This window comes from Typha angustifolia, chromosome 15, assembly GCF_048772165.1.
Source record: "Typha angustifolia cultivar Huaian chromosome 15, ASM4877216v1, whole genome shotgun sequence".
In the NCBI taxonomy this organism is placed as follows: domain Eukaryota; kingdom Viridiplantae; phylum Streptophyta; class Magnoliopsida; order Poales; family Typhaceae; genus Typha; species Typha angustifolia.
The window spans coordinates 14,813,923-14,832,531 of record NC_133253.1 but is presented as its reverse complement, the minus strand read 5'-3'; the positions used below and the strand labels follow the sequence as shown (position 1 = coordinate 14,832,531).

Sequence of the window (18,609 nt, the reverse complement as noted above, 5' to 3'; positions counted from 1 at the left end):
CCCACCTTGTAGTCTTTAGCTTCTTTACTGCTAGGCCTCCTTCCCCTTTTGGACTCGCCATTGTATCCCAACTGATGAGGTTGAGGCCTCGTCCTCGTGCCCCTTTGTTCCAAAGGAAGGCGCACACTTTTTTAGTGATTTCGTCAAGCACCTTATCTGGTAACCATGTACTGCCTAACCAATATGTGGGGATGGACGTCATGGTTGCACTTATCAGGGTCAGTTTCCCTGACATCGAGAGTATACCACGCTTCCAGCCAGTGAGTTTCTTCACCACGCGGTCCACCAGGTGTTGGTGGTTGATGGGATACGGTACCAAAAGATAGGCTACAGAATGATTCCTTCAAGATCTGGATTTGTTATAGGAATCAGTCCACGCAACCGTGGAAAAATATTCACCAAATATTCTTCGGTAGTCAGAAAATTTCGAAACCAAGTGGATTAGATTCGTAACTTCTTGATTTACAATTTTCGTATTTACACCCTTCGTAGATTCAAACTGCAACTGGGATGAAAACATGAAATATCGTGAGTGATGATGGTGGTGATGGGTGGAGTGGATGTTAGGGTTATGGATAGGAATGGAGATAAAGGTGGATGGTGGATGTGGGTAAAGGATGTAGACGAAGGGGAAGAAATGGTCGAGATCCCAAAGAAGAGGAGGACTCGACAGACAAGGAAAATTAGAAGTTAGGAGAAACCTTGCCAACGGTAAAGGTGGAAGGATAGTGAAGGAGGAGGGAGAGATATTATAGAGAAGATAGGATGCAAGAAATTAATAATCCAATAGCATAATGAATTTGGCTGCCATCCACATACTTATAGATGCTAGCCAATAAGTCCTAATAATAATAATTAATCCTAATTCTAAAGGATTCCCGTCGATCGGGTTTGAACGCGCCCGATCGCATTCAAACGCACAAAAGACATTCTCTATATGTGAATGCGATACAGGTGTTCGAACGTGGCATTCGAACTCGTCTGACCGCGTTCAAACGCACTTTTCGCATTCTCTGTATTTGCGAATCTGATGCAGGCGTTCGCAAGGGCGTTCGAACGCGACCCCTCCTGCATTCGAACGCGACCTACAGAAATTTTATTTTAATAAAAATAAATAATTAATGCAATAAGAAAAGATCATAACTAAATGTATTGACAGTCTTTTGCTTTGATCCTATGTCCAAATATCAAAACACCAAGGTAGGTGAAAGGCATTCGAGCTATTGCCATTCCTAGCAAGTTGCAGACTGTTGCCTCTTCTTCCTGCTTGATCCATCAAGGGAGGAATAGCTCGGACTTTTCAAGGTTTATCTTCTGGTTTGTGAGCCTGGAGTAGACTTCAAGACACTCAAGAACACATGCCATGTTGGCGCTTGTTGCTTGTGCCGTGATCGAGAGATCGTCTGCGTAGAGCATGTGGGTGAGCTGCACCTCCCCTACCTTGAAGCCTGATAATTGGCCCGTGTCCACCTTCTCATTGAGCAGACTAATCAGGTACTGTGAGATGAGGATGAATAGATATGGGGACAACGGGTCTCCTTGTCGGAGCCCGCGGTGTGGCTTTAACCAATGTGATGGTTCTCCGTTGATGAGGAAAGCAAACCTCGGCAAGGTAATGCACTCTTTTATCCACCTACACCACGTCTCGGGGAAGTCCATCTTCGCTAGAGTTTGCAAAACCGCCTCCCAGCTCACTCGGTCGTAGGCTTTCTCCATGTCGAGCTTCAGCATCATTATCGGGGGCTCGTTCTTGTTGCTCTTCATGGAGTGAGCAACTTCTTGGGCGGCAAGCGTGTTGTCAGTGATGCTCCTCCCGGCGATGAACGCCGCTTGCTCCTGTCCAACCAGCCGTGGCAGTAAAGGTTTTAGCCTGTCTACCAGAATTTTTGCTATCACCTTATAGCAAACATTACACGGAGATATTGGCCGGAAGTCTTTGACTCTAGTAAGGTTGTCCTTCTCTGGGATTAGGGTAATGTACGTTTTGCCCCATTAGTGTGGCAGTGGGGCTCTAGAGAAGAAGTGGTGCACTGCCTCCCTCAGATCGCCACCTATGACCTCCTAGAATTCAGTATAGACTTCCACTTGGATCCCATCCGGCCCCAGCGCCTTCCCACGGGGGAGACTCCAAAGCGCACGTTTAATTTCCTCGTCTGTCACCTGCCTGGTTAGTTGACCTGACTCCTCTCGTGAGATTGCCGGGAGAGACGACCATCTTGATAGTTGTTCTTCGTCATTACCACCAGAACCCCATAGTTTACTATAGAAGTCTTGAAGGACGTCTTCCACTCCTTGTTTGTCTTCGATCGACCTCCCTTCTTCATGGAATACTCCTGAGATGAGGTTCCTATGTCACCGGATGGAAGCCGTGAGATGGAAGAATCTGGTATTCCGATCTCCATCCGGCACCTATGTTCATCTTCCTCAAGTTCCTAACGCACTTCCACTAGCTTGGCCTTGATATCCCCTACTGCAGCATGGCTCCAGTTTCTCATCTTCACCTGCAGCATGCAAACCTTGTGGGAGAAGTCGTGCATGGGGATTCCACGTCCCCCCCGGCCCAGACTTCCTTGGCGATATGCTCACTTTCCTTGTATTCTAGCCATAGTAGGTCATACCGAAATGGTCAAGCTTTTCAGGGAGCCGTCTTTGGCATCGTCAACAACAACGAGGCGTAGTCAGAGCCTGAGCAATCTAGGTGTCTAACTTTGCTGATGAGGTGTAGACTGAGCCACGCTCAGTTAGCCAGGACTCTATCCAATTGAACCCAAATACGCCGGTCCCCACTTTGGTTGTTACACCAGGTGTATGGCAGCCCTTCAAACCCTAAGTCGCATAAGCCAGCTTCTTCAACAAACCCCGCGAATGCCTTTGCCTTCGGGCTGAGCTCCACCAAGCCACAGCTTTTCTTCTCGTTGACGCTGAGGTACGCATTGAAGTCGCCCGCCACCACCTAAGGGATGGCAATGTCGGCGAGTTGAAGCAGTTCCTCCTAGAGTTGACGTTGCTTGACTACATTATTGCTGGCATACACCAGCGACATCATAGAGGTGTAGCCAGTTTGAGAGGTGATTACCAGATGGGCTGCATAGCGGGAAACCGCCAATACATCAACCTAGCTGATCTCCTTCCGCAGTAGGATGAGCCCTCTTGATGTACCTACTACTGGCACCGAGAACCATGACCAGCGTCTTCCTACTGCTTTGGCAACTATAGCCGCCTTCTTCCAATCAACGTGAGTCTCTAGAAGTATCAAGATCTCCAGGTTATGCTCCCTATTCAGGTCTCTGCACCTATCAAGCACCTCCTTCTTCATTGCACCTCTACAATTCCATATCAAGGCTTTCTGCATTGGGAAACCTAACTATGGGAGGTAAGAGCACTTGTTTAGTGCACTCTGCCTTTTTTGGAGGCTGGGTATTGTTCCATCCCTTTGTCTAGCCTTTCTGTCGTGCCGTCAATCTCCATAGATACTGCCTCCATAACTCCATTGGGGTTTGGGACCAACAAGGCCAACTGCATGGTTGGTTCCTCGATGTCCATGCCTTTGCCATCTTCGATCTGTGGGGCTGGGAGCAGCGCTTGCCGGATTGCCTAGACAATTGCTTCGTGTTGCCCGATCACTCATGGGTTCTCTCCCATGGGCAACCTGGACCTGGTCCTCGCCAGGCCATCCTGGTAGATCTCTGGCGGGTATGGGCACGTTGTCCTCGCCCTTGTGTCTAGTCGTTTGATTGTTTTCACGTACGTCGATCTTGTAGCCCACTCTTGGCCAGACCCCAGGCGTATGGCTATCCCATTAATGGTAGCCATGCTTGGATTCATCGCTAGGCTCTCAGCCATATGGGTTTTCCCCTTGTCTTTCCTTTCCACATCTTTTCTCATTAAATGGTCTTTTGACTTGTCGCCCTCTTGTTGGATGTCCAAAGCTTGCATGTCGCATTAGCTCATGTTTGCCTTCCTAGCAGGCTCTCTTTGGCTATAGGCTGGTTGTAAGTTAATCGGCTTCTGCACACCAGATTGCCATGAAGTGGATGCTTTATCCCCCACGTTGGTTTTGCCTCTGGCATCTTCAAGCCGTACTTGATCTCCTTTGGTATGTGGACCCTTTTTTCCATGAGTTTTGATGATGTCTGCATGACTCCCACTTGCACATCGGTTACTGTTGTCCGTCTTCCTCCTAGCTTCAGCTTCTGCCTTCTCACCATCCATCGAACTTTGCTTCATCTTGCTTCCACCGGGGTATGTCTTGGTTTTGGGTTGGCCCTGTGTTTGTCTATCGCCTGGACTCCCTGGAATTTCCTCCCACTTTGTGTTCTATTCATTCGGCCTGGTGTCCTTCGTTTTGTTTTACGTTGCACTGTGACCCATGGGCCAAACTCTGAGCAGTGTTCTTCCGTGGTGGCTTCCTTGGTAGCTTGCCTTTCTTCAATCTTGTCCCCATCTTCCATTCCTAGACCCGGGCCGTTGCTGTTGGCTGAGTTCGTACTATTTGTTGCATCACGGCATCGATCCGTCTTGTGACCAATCCTACCACAATGGTAGCATAAGGTCGGGATTCCTTCATAAACTACAGTTTGCTCAACCTCCTCTTCTTTAAGACCAAGGTATACCACCGTCTTCAGTCTTCAGGGGTTTAGAGAGGTCTACTTCGATGCATACTCGGGCAAACCTGCTCCGGGTGTGATCTCAGGTGGACTCATCCACCCGTAGAGGTTTCCCAAAGTACGCCGCAACCGGAACGAGCGCTTCAAGCTCCCAATACTCCTGTGGGAGATTATGGAGTTGGATCCATACCGGTACTGAGTTGAAGTCGAAAGTTGTTTTGCCACAGTGTCAGTTTTAGCACCTTTCTTAGGACTGTCCATGGGCCGTTCCATAGGGCGTATTCCATGTCCTCCTCATTGAAACGGAAGGCATAGAAACCTTCCTCCATGTCAGAAACGGAGAACCCGTCAATACCTTGCCATAGTCTGGCGAGTAAGTACTTCAGCCTTTCTAGGGGGATCCCTCTACCTAGGAACTTTCCAAATAAAGTCTTCTTCTATTTCTCTCTGCACCTTTGTAACACTTCAGCATCAATAATAACACAGTCAGTTGCTTGCTTCTTTAGCTTCTCTAGTATCTCCGTCTGAATCTTCCAACTTGCTTCCTTTGGCTTACTTCTGCCCGCTGCTACTGACGCCCATGACCTTGCTGGCTTCCCTTCTTCTCCTATTGCAGTCTTGGAAGCAGTGGCTCTTCTAAGAGTGACGTCCCCTCCCCCGGCTGGGGCGGGGGGTTCCTTCCCTTGTCGCTGGAGCTTTTTTTCTCCATTCAAATACTAGATAAGATGTCTCTTTAGTTGCTAAATCTGGAAATGGTCTATTCGCTTTTTAAGGAGGCTTAATTTGGTCAAATCCACCAGTAGGAAAACGAATCGTACCGGCAAATCCGACGCGTAGAAGACTGACATGTGTCCAATTGCTTCTCATACTTTCCTTTCCTTTCCTTCCATCCTCCTCATTCTACCTGACCCCCTTTCCTCTCTAATAAAACGTATTTCCTTCATATAGAAGTTATCTTTTTTATTTTATTCTTTTGCTTACCAAATAAGTATTCATATGTTGCAACTGATGTTTAAAATCCATATGTTTTAAGATACAGCATCGAAATTAATGCAAATAGAAGTCTTGGATATCTTCCATCTTTTTCTTCTTATTAAAGATTGGAAGAATTAAAGTGGATGTTAAGATGTTGTATGTGAGACTTGTGAGTTCATCCAGGGAAAAAATATTTTATATGTTCCATAAACCAAAATGTGAATCTTTTTATATTATATTTTATATATGTAGATGTAGTATTTCAGATACATAAAGCTAAATGGCTCTATAGCAATAATATCAGCTTTCAAGCAATAGATTGTTAAAAATAGGGTGTTTTAGCAAATCATACTTTATATTTTACTTATTTTGTGATTCATATTTTGTCTTTAACGATTTTGTAATCTAACTCCTTATTTTTTTCTATAATTCTCATTTAACATTCTAACATTATTTTAATTCATTGATGTCGATCAAATTACTAAAATATCATCACTACTATTTTTTCTCCTCTCTGTCTCTCCTTAAAGAAGGTATAGATAATTTAAGTATTATAAATTATTTTATATATTATAATAGAATATTTTTTTTGCCGGTGGTATGGTTTAATTTAATAGGGTGTTAAATGAGAATTATAAAAAAAAAGTAGGTATCAGCTTACAAAAATATAAAAGACGGAGTATAAATTACAAAATAGATAAAATGTAAGGTGTGTTTTATAAATTTTATTTTAAAAAAAAAAGAAAAGAAAAAGAGAATTTGTATGTATAACTTTTCTCCCGGCAAACAAGGAAGCATATATAATTGTAGTAAATAAAACACTACTAATTCATGGAAACCACATTAGACTAATTCCATACTAACAAGAGGAGAAGGATCGATAAAAAATAAAAATAAAAATAATAAAATAATAAATAATAAATAATAAAATTAAAAAAAGAGAAGAAGGATCGAGGAGGCCACGTCAACTTAATACGCGGATAGACGATGTCGACGGTCCCTTGCCATGTAAACCACTCACACGCTGATCTCCGTAACCGAAATAAAAAAGGAAAAGAGAAAGGAAACTTCCATTTGAACAATAAACCCCACCACCGTCCACATCACCAGGAAGAGATAGAGTAGATGCTCTCTCATTTGATGCATCTCACACGCTATTCCTCCGTGCACTGCAATTCCCAGCATACCGCGCCTTGTACTCAATCCCCACTTTCCTCCTCGTATCCCTCCGTTACGTTTCCCCCCAACCTAGTTTCCCCCACCAAAGCCTATTTATACCGTTGTGGAGATAGTTCGTCTTAACTACCATTCCACAAATGCATTCCATTCCTGCTCCTCCTTCTTCTTCTTCTTCTCCTCTTCTCTCCGCATTCCAGAGAACCAAATCCCCATGTCTCCACGTATCTCGGCGGAGGACACGGACGGTCGGGTGTGCGTCGAAGGGGGATGCGAACGGCTCAAATTACGGTGGAAGGATGGTGGATGAGAATATGGTCGTGCTCAGAAAACGAATCCATGAGACAAGGATGGCGGAGAGGAGCGTCGAACTGCCCTCCAATTGGATGGAGTGGGAGAAGGAGTACTACGACGGGAACTACGGGTCGGATGTCTGTGAGATTGTCGGCCTCCTGCAAGCCTTTCTGATGAACACAAGGCCTAGTATGGCCATTGGATTGGTGATGCTCCTTGTGATGAGTGTTCCTACTTCTGTGATCTTGATCTTGGTGCATTTGTTCATGAGATAGATTCATTTTTCTTTCTTGATGTAATTTTTTTTTTTTTCATTTATGTTTCATTTATCTATCTGGATTCATCCAACAGCTAGCCCTGCAATGTTCCTTAATCTTTTCTTTATTTGAAGGATGAAACAATAACAAGGTTGTGTATCACGACTGATTAAGTACAAGCGTCTCATCTTTTTGGAAAGTAGGAGTGTACTACTAATTCTCTTTATCACAACTGATTAAGTACAAGCGTCTCATCTTTTTGGAAAGGAGTGTACTACTAATTCTCTTTATCACAACTGATTAAGTACAAGTGTTTCATTATATTTTTTTCATTTAGACATCATGTGTACTTTACTTGTGTATTTTATGTTGGTCATTGCATTTAAAACAACAACAAAAATCAACTCTTAATTAGTTTAACCCAATATGGTACCAGAAATGATAGATAAGATGGTTGTGTGGGATATTTGGATTAATTAATGTAGACTGATGCAATTATTTTTTTGGAAAACATATTAGTATATTAATTACCCTCAAGATGGAGCAAGAGTAGGATAATTTTAATAAAGAAAAATAATTATGAACATAGATCAAAATTTCTTTTGATTTTGTCTTGTGCTAAAGCTTATGGTACTTATAATAATCTAGGAAGTGTAAATAATAAATGCAGAGATCATGGTTACAAGTTGTGATTAAGACTTGGAGGTGAGGAAGAAGGCATACACTTATGAAAGGAAGAAAAAAAAAAGCTTTCTTTTTGAGTTACACTATTAAATATCTTTTTATTCCTATGCTATTATATGATTTAAAAAGAAGTTTGCTTGTTTGTTTAATGCTGATTAATTTCAAGGTTGACATGCTTTTCATGTTAAAGGTGGTTTGACTGTAGGCAAGATTATTATTCTTTTATACTATTGGTCTTGTAGGCAAGCATTTGACCATATTGCAATTAAGCAACTTGTATGGGATTAAATTCACAAAGTAGAGGAATAAAAAAAAGGCAATTCTAAGAGCTTTTTTTTTAATATCTTTTCTGTACAAGAGTCAAAAAAGTTGAAAGTAATGTTAGTAATGACTGACCAAAAGAATATTGCCATTCTAAGTTTCATCTTTGTGTTTAGTTCATCCATTAAATATTACCAAGTCAAACTTTATGAATGAACCATTCAGGCTAACTATTAGCCATTTGATTGCATACTATTGAAAAAGTTCAGACTAACTTTAGATTAGAAAGCCTCCAGTATTATCTTATGCAATTTTTTGATTGAAAAGCTCTTGGAATTCTCAATGTATGAATGAACCATTCAAGCCAAAAGACTCTCTGTAGACTAGAGATAGAAGAAGATGGAAAAGAGGTCAGTTGGATTACTTATCTGCAAATAATTTTGCAAATTGATAATAAAGTAAATATCTACTGACCAAACCCTGTGATTGTTTATTGAGATCTTATATATGCTGGTATTCTTCGTTGATGATAAAGATGATTTAGGCTTAAAGAATACATTAGAAATATCTTATTTTTTACTAAATACCGATGCCGCTAGGATTCAAACTCAGAGTACCAACATACAACATGATTTCTATCCGATTAGAAACAAATACACTAGATTTGCATGGTTGAACAGATAATTTTGAATCTTTGATGACAAAATAGTTTCATTTTAAAGAGAAAGAGGTGCAACTACCACATCAACTAGATAAAAATATTATTTTATGTAAAATTAAAGATTTTATTTTGCTACTGATATATAAGATTATTAATTTTTATTACAATTTCCCTATCTATCATGACATCATGATTGGTGATCCATGTACATTGAAAGGGTCTCAAGATCTATAAACTCACCATGAGCTTTTGAAGGAGGATAGTGAAGAAAATGAGTATTTATTTATCTATATTTTTGGACTAAACCAAGCATAAAGTCAAGAAGAAACTCACTTCCTTCTTTTTCTATGAGTTTTTTTTTTCAATTTAAAACATTTTTGTCTATGCTTTCCACAACTTCCAACTTCCAACTTCCGATGGCAATTTCGCAATAAAATGGAGGAAGGAAGTGCTAATAATTGGGATCATATGTCCGCAACTCCCAAACTTGCTTGCGGACAGACATCTTCCATCCAAAAGCTCCGACACCTCCGGAGGCCATTCGGCATTCCTCTCTTCTTCTCCTTCTCCTCCTCTCTCGCTCCGCCCTTCTCTCTCTCTCTCTCTCTCTCTTAGGGTTTCGATCTCTAGGGTTTTCTATTCACCTCTCCTCCCACGTCCGATCGATCACTTCGTCGAAGAAGGAAAGGAAGGGGGATCCCGGCCTGGCGATCTATGGCGGGGATACGGTGGCCGCCCGAGGACTCCGACATGTATCCAGCGAGGCCTGTTGCTGCCGGAGATCTGATATCGGATGACGACCGGTCGGTGGCGGCGGACTCTTGGTCGATAAAGAGCGACTACGGGAGCACGCTCGACGATGACCAGCGCCACGTCGATGCCGCTGAGGTCCTCTCCGGGTGCCACTTCCCGGCCACATCCGATTACAGGTCCCTCTCTCCCTCCCTTTATTTCCTTTCTGATTTGGTTCCAGATTTGGGGCGGGATAGGTTTGTGATCTGATCATGAACTTTGTTAGATCGAAGGGATTGCAGAAATTTTGAAATTGGATGGGAATGGATTACAATGTGCGGTAAATTTTGATGTAATTTTTGTGTTCATTTATGCATATGGCTACATGCAATTGGTTTGTTTAACCGTCAGGAATTCAGGAAGTAACCAATTGTTTGGCTAGTCTCGTTGATTTTTCATTGTACTTCGTTTACGGGTAAAGCCAGATATGTTTCCTCAGCATCTGATAAAAGTTCTTCAGTGAAAGATTGACTCTTGAACTTTACAGTTTAATAGTAGTGTTACTTATTTTTGGTGGAGAATTTTGTAAAGTTTCTTCCCCATTCACATTTTTAAGGAAAAAAAACCATTTTATAACTTCCAGATAAATCTCTTTTTGATTTAAATTAGTTTATCATGGATCTAAACTTATTTGTTGCAGTTTGATGTACGTGGTGTCATTGTTTTTTTTTTCCCTTTAACAGTTCTTATTCTTGGTGTATACATGTTGTCATGAAGCAGTTCGGACAAGGATGCTCCAGATGCTAGTGAGGTGGAAACATCAATGTTGGGCTTACAAAACTACTGGGATGCTACTTATGCAGAGGATCTTGCAAATTTTCATGAACATGGCCGTGCAGGTGAAGTTTGGTGAGTTACTTTGAAATATTTGAAAAGCATTGGTTGTACCTTTTAATGCTTGTAAATTGTAACACTGTTTTTTTTACATTCTGTGTCCTTTCTGTTTTTGTGCTCATGTTTTTATTTTGTATCAATGTTGCCTATACATTTTGTCCACTTGATCATCTCTCTGTTCTTTTTCTATAAAAAGTGACCGACCATTCTTAATAATCAAATTGGACTTTTGTTGTAGGTTAAAGAAATTTGGCCATGAATCTTCTTATAGGTAACACATTCCAATTGAAATCGTGAAAGATAAACTTAATTGGTTGAGAATGTGAAACAGCAGAAACACAATGTTGTAAATTATTGCAGTCAAGTTTTGTTCAACCCATAATATAATCTATCCAAGCTTATACTAATGGACATACATATGACATGTGAATAATGATATCAGTATGCAAGATTCCAAAACCTATGATTTACATTTGATGTTTCGTTTTGCCTACACTATGTGGGTTTTCAGGAGAACTAAGATTTATGATAAGCAGATGTTGTGATTCCATGAATACATCATCTCTTCCTAACTTGAGATGCTAGTAGAAGCATTGGGTTCACTGTTCAAGGATACATCTTCATATTTTCTAAAATGAATTTATGATATTACTATGAGCAACTGCCTTGCTGTCAGTGGTATGTAAAGAACTACTGTTTTGCCTCATCTGCTGCTGTAAATGTTCTTTTAATTACACTTACTCACTCTCATTCGTAGGGCTTTTACAACTTAAAGCATTTAGAATAAGGCTTCTAAATATATTACTACTTACAAGGCATCACCAAATGGCTCAAAATGTGTTAAACATTTTCTAAAGTTAACACAAAAGAAAATCCGGAGAGATGTCCTCCCTCAAGACCTTTAAATTCCCATGATAGCAATGAGATGCATCCCGTTTGGCTAGTTGGAGAACCTGTTGATTCGCATACATTACTAGTGGTACAATAGAATGTGGGAAAAAATGTAAAGTGACGAAGTATGCTTACATTTTCCTTCCATAGATGCGTCACTTCCAAGTACCAATGTTTTGTCTGCTATTTGTGCCTAGGCTGTTTATCGCAATGCATCTGATTCTGAAAATCACTATTTCTCAGCAAAAAATTCTGTGGTAGTTACAGCCCTCCACCTGTATTGGGAGAAAACCTTATTGCTTATACTAATTTGTGAAAGAACAACTTAGGCTTTATTGTGTTCTCTCTAGGGAAATTATGTGAATTGGATTCTTCAGCATCCACCTTTTGAAACTTTAAATTTAGGTTTTCTTAGTCATTTTGTCTAGGCCAGCAAGTCAGAAGCTAGGTGCGTGAAGTAAATAGTATCTTCAAATTTACTTTGCATTTAGATGTATTCACTTGCTTAAAAGTTTATTAAGTTCAGTAAGTCATTCTTTCTTTATCTGAGTATGTAATCGCATCCTTTGTTTCATAAATATGTAAGCTTATTTCAGTATGCATATTGCAGGCAATTCAGTCTAGAACTTTGCCTTTTCTTAACCTTGTGACTTATTAAACTTTGCACATGCATTCATAAATGAGTTTTATCTAATTGCACATTTTTATGTTGTTATCTTGGCAACACAAAAATGCATATTTAAAAAATAAGTATTATTAGCTACTTTTTGATTCATACTTACTTGTTATTGTTATTGTTCTTTGATTGACAATATGATTAATCAAATTTCTTTTTTTTTTTCTTTTTTTCCTTTTTCTTGAAGGGTGAGGCTATGCTTCACTCACTCTTTCAATGTCTAAAATTCCTAGCCTTGTATATATGTGGTATAGTAGGATTCTCATTTCATTTAATTTTAAATGCTACTTGACACATAATTTTTCAACTTTGAGTCAACTGAAGAGACCTAAAACTCTTGTTCTGTATATATATATATATATATATATATATATATCCCACCACTACTATTATGAGCTTGTATAATTTTTGTTTGCTCCGTTAAGGGACATTTAGATGATTCTTATTGCAGTATATATTGCTTTGCTTGCTAAATTAAGTCATTGGTATTAGAATAAGAAGCTAAAAACCACTGTACTCTAAAAGATTAAGTTTTTAGTACAGTTAGTGACTTAACATGATGTCACAACAGAAGCCTTCAGTTTGAATTCTACTGGACTTATCTATCATTTAAAATATAAAATCTCTATCCATTTATATAAATTCCACTTCTTAAGCTCATCCAAATGTTTCAGCCTAGAAGTGGGAGTTTTTGAAATATAGAAAAATCAAAATTACCACTCTTTTATAGTTTAAACTTTTAGAGTAGTTAGTGAATTAACAATGAAATCTAAGATGCTTGATCTAATCTTAACAATGCTTGCAAAACTCATTTATGTGAGTAGCTATATTTATTCAAAAAATGTTGTTCAGTAATAAAATATGGTTTGAGTCAAACCATCCTCCTTGCAGGTTTGGTGTTGAAGTCATGGATGTTCTTGTGGGCTGGATTAAAAATCTGTGTACCAACATATGTGAAGGTCAGCATGTGACCAACACCGAAAGCCATACATCTGAATCGAGTTACATCCACAAAGACCTATCCAGCTGGAGTGTGCTTGATGTTGGCACTGGGAATGGTCTGCTGCTGCAGGAGCTTGCAAAGCAAGGGTAATTTCCTCAATATTTGCTCATGTTAGTTAGATCTTTTTAGTTCATTGGAGAATACATTAAAGCAGTATCTGGTTTGATATGTTCTGTCTTTATTTCTTAACCTCATATTTGGGTTTAGAAACTATCAAATGTCAATCAGGTACCTCTGTACTTAATCTTGTTTGTTGGTGGATCTGATGTTGAATAATAAGATGCGCCATAACATGCAGTACCATACTTTTCCTTTGGATAAGCTTGGATTCAATGTCTTTGATTAGCTTATTCTATGCTCCTTTTTGTTAGTTTAATTAAATACCACAGTTTCTTTTATAACACATATTGCCAATGGAATTATTTACAAATCAGTTTATCTTTAAATCTAGAGATAATCATGTGAATACTAATACTAATTATGTGCAATGTATGTGGCTTTACCATGAATAAGCATTGGGTTCCATTTGAAAAGATTTTCTTCAACAAATTAATTTCTGGCATAAGGCACTCTGGAAATCTAGAAATTGCCATCCCTTGTTATCTTCTCTCATTTCTAAAGCTTTTATCTATCATACCCCCCCATGTTGTTGGCATTCTACATTTGGTATTGGCACAATCGCATGCTAATCATTGTGCCATGTGGAGCCCTTTTTTTAAAATTTTTTTTCTATTTTTATCAATCATTTTGAAATCAACTAATCAATTGATTAGTTAGAAGGTTTAGATAAAATTAATGATAATTAGACTAAAGATGATAATGATGATGATGATACCAAGACCCAGTCTGGTGGCGTGATAATGAAGATGAGACATATGTCCCTATTACATAACTTTTCAGAGAGGTATTGTTTTTATAAAGGATTTGAGTCGTAGCAGAACATCAAAAAAGGTACACCCATAGGATGATATGAATTTATTATAATTAGCATCATATCAATTACATCCATCAGAACTAAAACATCTTTATTATACTCTATATCTACAATCTGCATATGTTTATGATGTGTCTGTGCCTATGTTGGTGCTGTTTATTCTTGTGCATGTTTAATATATATATCATAATCATAGGAGAATTATAAAGTTTCTATTTGTACGAAGACTATGTGAGATATTACAATGAGTAATACTATTAATGAATAAGTTTTAAAAAATATCGATAGTATTTGCAATATTCTCCTGTTATTTTTGTGTCGGCAAATGAAGTCTTTAATTATCCTCGTTATCTTACTTTAAATTAGATATTAATTAATTATTAAACTATTATCAATAAATATTATTTATTCAATTATATTATGGAATGTTCAATCATTAATATTAGGTTTAATAATTGTCTTTAATTATAGTATATGTTGAATAATATTTATATCTAACTGTTGTTTTATCTTTAATAAAATAGGTCATTTATAAAAATAATCTAAAGATAAAGCATTATAATGTAGGTTTTAAACTTTTAATACATATATTTAAACTAAAAATTAAATATTAATATATCGAAAACTCAAAAATATTTTTAGATATCCTAAAAAATTTATCAAAAAGATTATAAATGTATGCCAATAGCACATAAGGGTATGCTAAGGCGTGTTGCTCGGCACGCCCCGTGCCAACCAACATGTGTCATGGCACGGCCATCCTTACTACATTGTGCCAAATGGCATGAAGAGTTTTCACATAGCAAGCTTGATACCCTCCCTGCAAACCCTGTTCTTGCTGCACATCAATCTTTGTGTTATTATATATTTTTGCATGCATATAAAGTGATTTCATCAAATTCAGCAACTTTTGCTTCCCTTTGAGTACGGTATATACATTTATCTTTGGTAGCTTCTTTATTTTAAATAACTTACTAAATGTGTTCTGTATTAGTGTTAGACAAAGTTTAGTATAAGTGTACTGTTTTACTTTATTTTTCTTAGTGTTATTTGGCAATCAACTTTTGTGGTTATGCTTGCTGACTTGCTGAGAACTGTATTTATATTTCATTGTCCTTATCCTAAAAGGAGATAAATTGATTGTTATACATTGCTGGATCATATCAGTGTGAAATGTAAATTGCAGTTTGATGGCATAGAGCTCTCTTGTCTGAAGAGTTTAACCTTCTTAAAGGGCATTAAAATCTATCATGAGAACAAAGGAAATGGCAAAACATCATATATTGACCTTGCATACTGAGAACCTGATTACTGATGACATGGTCATATTCAGGACCAGAAATGATATATAGTTTCAGGACTGAAAAATCCTTATATAAATTGATTGTGAGGACTGTTTACATCATACTGGCTACCAAAACCCTTATAAAAAGATTCTAGTTCAGATAGCATGGTTCAAATAGAATAATTTGTCATCTTTTAAGTATAAACCTAATAAGATTCACGTCTATATAATAGTAATCTGAATTGGTGACCTTAATTGTTCTATGATTTTAGGTCTGTCCCCTTTTGAGTTATGTGGTACAATCATAAAGCCTTTCATGACCATCTCAAACTTGAAACTTGTACCTGGTCCTTCAATTCATGGAGAAAATTGTCGACCTAGATAGTTATATGTGATCTCAGCTTCAGTCACTAGTTATCCATGTGCTTCTGATCTCATTATTTACAACAACACATCACTGCTGACTTATTTTTAATCTTCAATAGTTGTACTTGTTGGATTGTTCCACTGTGATTGCTTATGTTCCTTGGGATATAACTGAGGAATCAACTTTCAGGTTTTCTGATCTGACTGGAACTGATTATAGTGAAGGAGCAATTGAGCTTGCTCAAAGCCTTGCTGTTCGTAATGGATTACCATTTATCAAATTTTTGGTATGTCATCTTCCTTGTGAGAACATGCTGCTTACTTGTAATTCTTTTGCCCTAAAAAATGCTCTTTATGTTGTGATGTATGTTTTAAGGGCATGTTACTCAATATTGCTGTATCATCTGGCTGAATGCATATTAATTTCCTTGTGGCTCTTATAAGCAGTATAATCTGCAGTAATTATGTCGTATAAAATTGGAGATCCTAAAATCTTAAGAACTCATTTGTTCCTGCTTATCTTGCTACTTTCATGTGATCATTTCCTACAACTACATGATCACATTTGAACTTACACCATACTTAATGCTACATGCTGATGAACTATTTCTGGATCTTTTGATCAACTTTAGTGCTGGTCTAGACTAGTAATTTTTCTATTAATGACATGGATTTGTGCAATGGAATATATGGTTTTTTTACAACACATACAATGTTGCCTTTATATCTCTGCATTGACTATGACCTTGCTTAACCATTTGTGACTTCTGTTTTAATGGTTTTGGTCTTTGGGTTTTCTTTTATTTCTGGAAAACATGCGAGTGGCTTCTCATGAACATATCTATCTGCACATCTTTCTTTTGTTGTAACCTATTAATGTCATCTTCCTTAGATTTTCAATATATTAGAAATCCTGGTCCTCGAGCTGGTATATAACTGAGGTAATATGAAGATCCTTGCTGATGCATTATTAAACACCGGCCAGGAGGATTTACAACTATATAAATTTCATTTTTATGAATTCTGATTCTCATTTATGGGAAAAACCAATTAGGAAGATGATGTTTTGTCCCAATCTTGGTTTGACAGGATCCACCTTAATGTTACTGTCTTTTCATCTTCACCTTTTTTTTTCTGCTCAGATGTCTTACCATTCAATAATCTTAATAATGCAACAGTTTACACGCTAATGCTTTCTTGTAAACTCTAAAAATGTTGAGCGGTGCTTTGACATCAATACATCAAGTCTTAAAAGTGCTATGTTTATCACTATTGCTTGTTATAATCTTTTGGCCTTGGCTTTCAATGTGATGCCACAATACGATGTTACTTATCTTGCAAGATTGAAGGAAAAATCTCCTCTTGGTTCTTTATCATCATTGTTTTTATTAATTTATATGTTTATCACTTCACTACAGATTCTGATTCTCATGAGATGCTGTCAAAATTCATAAAATTTACTAATCCTTTCATTTGATGCTTCTCGGCATTCCCGCATCCTCATTACCTGTCAGTCTGATGGCTCTTTTTTTGCTAGGTATTATATGTTAAACTCCATAAAATTTCTTCTTAGTTGTTTACATTGGTGGCAGGTTGATGATATTTTGGAGACAAAACTGGAAAGGCAGTTTCAACTTGTTAATGACAAAGGTACTGTCGATGCCATTGGGCTGCAACAGGATGGCACTATTAAAAGGTAACAGTACTTTGTTGCAGGCACTTAGCTACTGCGAGTTTGCTATAGTTTAACTCTCATTTTTCTTTCCACTTACCCTTTGGTGTGTCCTAAGATTCAACCGATTCCTTAAGTAGATTCATTCTGAATTGCTTCAATTAAAATGACCAAATATATAACCAGTTTCTTAATGAAGTAACCCACCCATCCATGAATGGTTCTTATGGATATTCTAGTGTAAGATATTCTTGGTATTAATTAACAATACAGTGCGTCTTGTCTCTTGAGTCTTTTGACTGGTCTCCCAGTGGCCAGAGAAACCCGGTTCCTAGTTCGGAAGCCAGAACTTTGGTTCCCCTCACTGATGGTTGATGTCATAAATTTGGATTCCATAAGTTCCTTCATCTCCTGAAATCTAATAGTTCAGGGCTTTAAAAAGTATAAAATTTTCCAATGTTAACGTTTGTATAGCTTATCTGATTAATTTTGCCCGTGTAAATCAGGATGATGTACTGGGAATCTATGGCTCACTTGGTCTCTCCAGGTGGCATACTGGTCAGTAATTCACATTACGTTGTGAATTTATTGTCTGAGCTAAATCTTCTCCTCCTTCCCTTCATCTTAATTGTAATGTCATACGACAGGTTATTACTGCATGCAACAGTACAAAGGATGAAATAGTGCAAGAAGTGGAGAACTTCTGTCAAAGAAGGCATGATTCTCAAGGATCAGATGGAGAGGCAAGCAGCGAGAATGCTGTCTTCCAGTATCTTGATCACGTCCAGACTTATCCTACCGTGATGTTCGGCGGGGCAGAAGGTTCCCGCGTGGCCACTGTTGCATTTATCCGTAAATGAGACACATTCATTTATTTTCGGCCCTTCCCTAATTTGTATATGGAATTAATTATACCAACAATGATTCCTTACTGCTTGGATTTCTTTTTCACTTATGTGAAAAAGGAAGTAGGTCAATAATTATGGCTCATTTCATATGGCTTTCTGGATGTCATCTTGTGCTTAAAAGGAATCTACTCTCAAGAAATTTTGGAATGCTTTCTTATCCATTCTTCTGTTCCATTTTAAAAGCATGGCAAATAATCCATCGTTTCAGGGGCATTTCGCTGCGAAAGAAAGAGAAGAAGATTAGAGATGAAAATTTGATATCATCCTATAGATGATATGATGGACCCTCCTTTGTTTCATGAGGATGACAACAATCCATCAAGTCCATTGATC

The 18,609-nt window shown here is 38.2% G+C and overlaps 2 protein-coding genes across 2 annotated transcripts; both read left to right on the top strand.

The window, feature by feature from the left end:
- Positions 1–6,794: 6,794 nt before the first annotated feature.
- Positions 6,795–7,508, top strand: LOC140778950 (uncharacterized). Its single transcript, XM_073123861.1, has one exon. It carries the CDS (start codon positions 6,899–6,901, stop codon positions 7,325–7,327), a length of 429 nt encoding a protein of 142 aa, XP_072979962.1. The 5' UTR covers positions 6,795–6,898; the 3' UTR covers positions 7,328–7,508.
- A 1,880-nt stretch (positions 7,509–9,388) lies between these two features.
- Positions 9,389–18,304, top strand: LOC140779731 (uncharacterized). Its single transcript, XM_073124969.1, has 7 exons — positions 9,389–9,844; positions 10,428–10,556; positions 13,000–13,197; positions 15,887–15,983; positions 17,289–17,392; positions 17,875–17,926; positions 18,016–18,304. The coding sequence occupies exons 1-7, from the start codon at positions 9,630–9,632 to the stop codon at positions 18,226–18,228; spliced, it is 1,008 nt and encodes a 335-aa protein (XP_072981070.1). The 5' UTR covers positions 9,389–9,629; the 3' UTR covers positions 18,229–18,304.
- The last annotated feature ends 305 nt before the right edge of the window (positions 18,305–18,609 follow it).

What these genes read in the sequence shown, in the direction of transcription:
- LOC140779731 (XM_073124969.1), top strand. Translation starts at nt 9,630, where the DNA reads ATGGCGGGGATACGGTGGCCGCCCGAGGACTCCGACATGTATCCAGCG. An exon ending in TACCATTTATCAAATTTTTG is followed by an intron (nt 15,984 to 17,288) that starts GTATGTCATCTT and finishes CATTGGTGGCAG; the next exon opens with GTTGATGATATTTTGGAGAC. An exon ending in TCTCTCCAGGTGGCATACTG is followed by an intron (nt 17,927 to 18,015) that starts GTCAGTAATTCA and finishes GTCATACGACAG; the next exon opens with GTTATTACTGCATGCAACAG.
- LOC140778950 (XM_073123861.1), top strand. Translation starts at nt 6,899, where the DNA reads ATGCATTCCATTCCTGCTCCTCCTTCTTCTTCTTCTTCTCCTCTTCTC.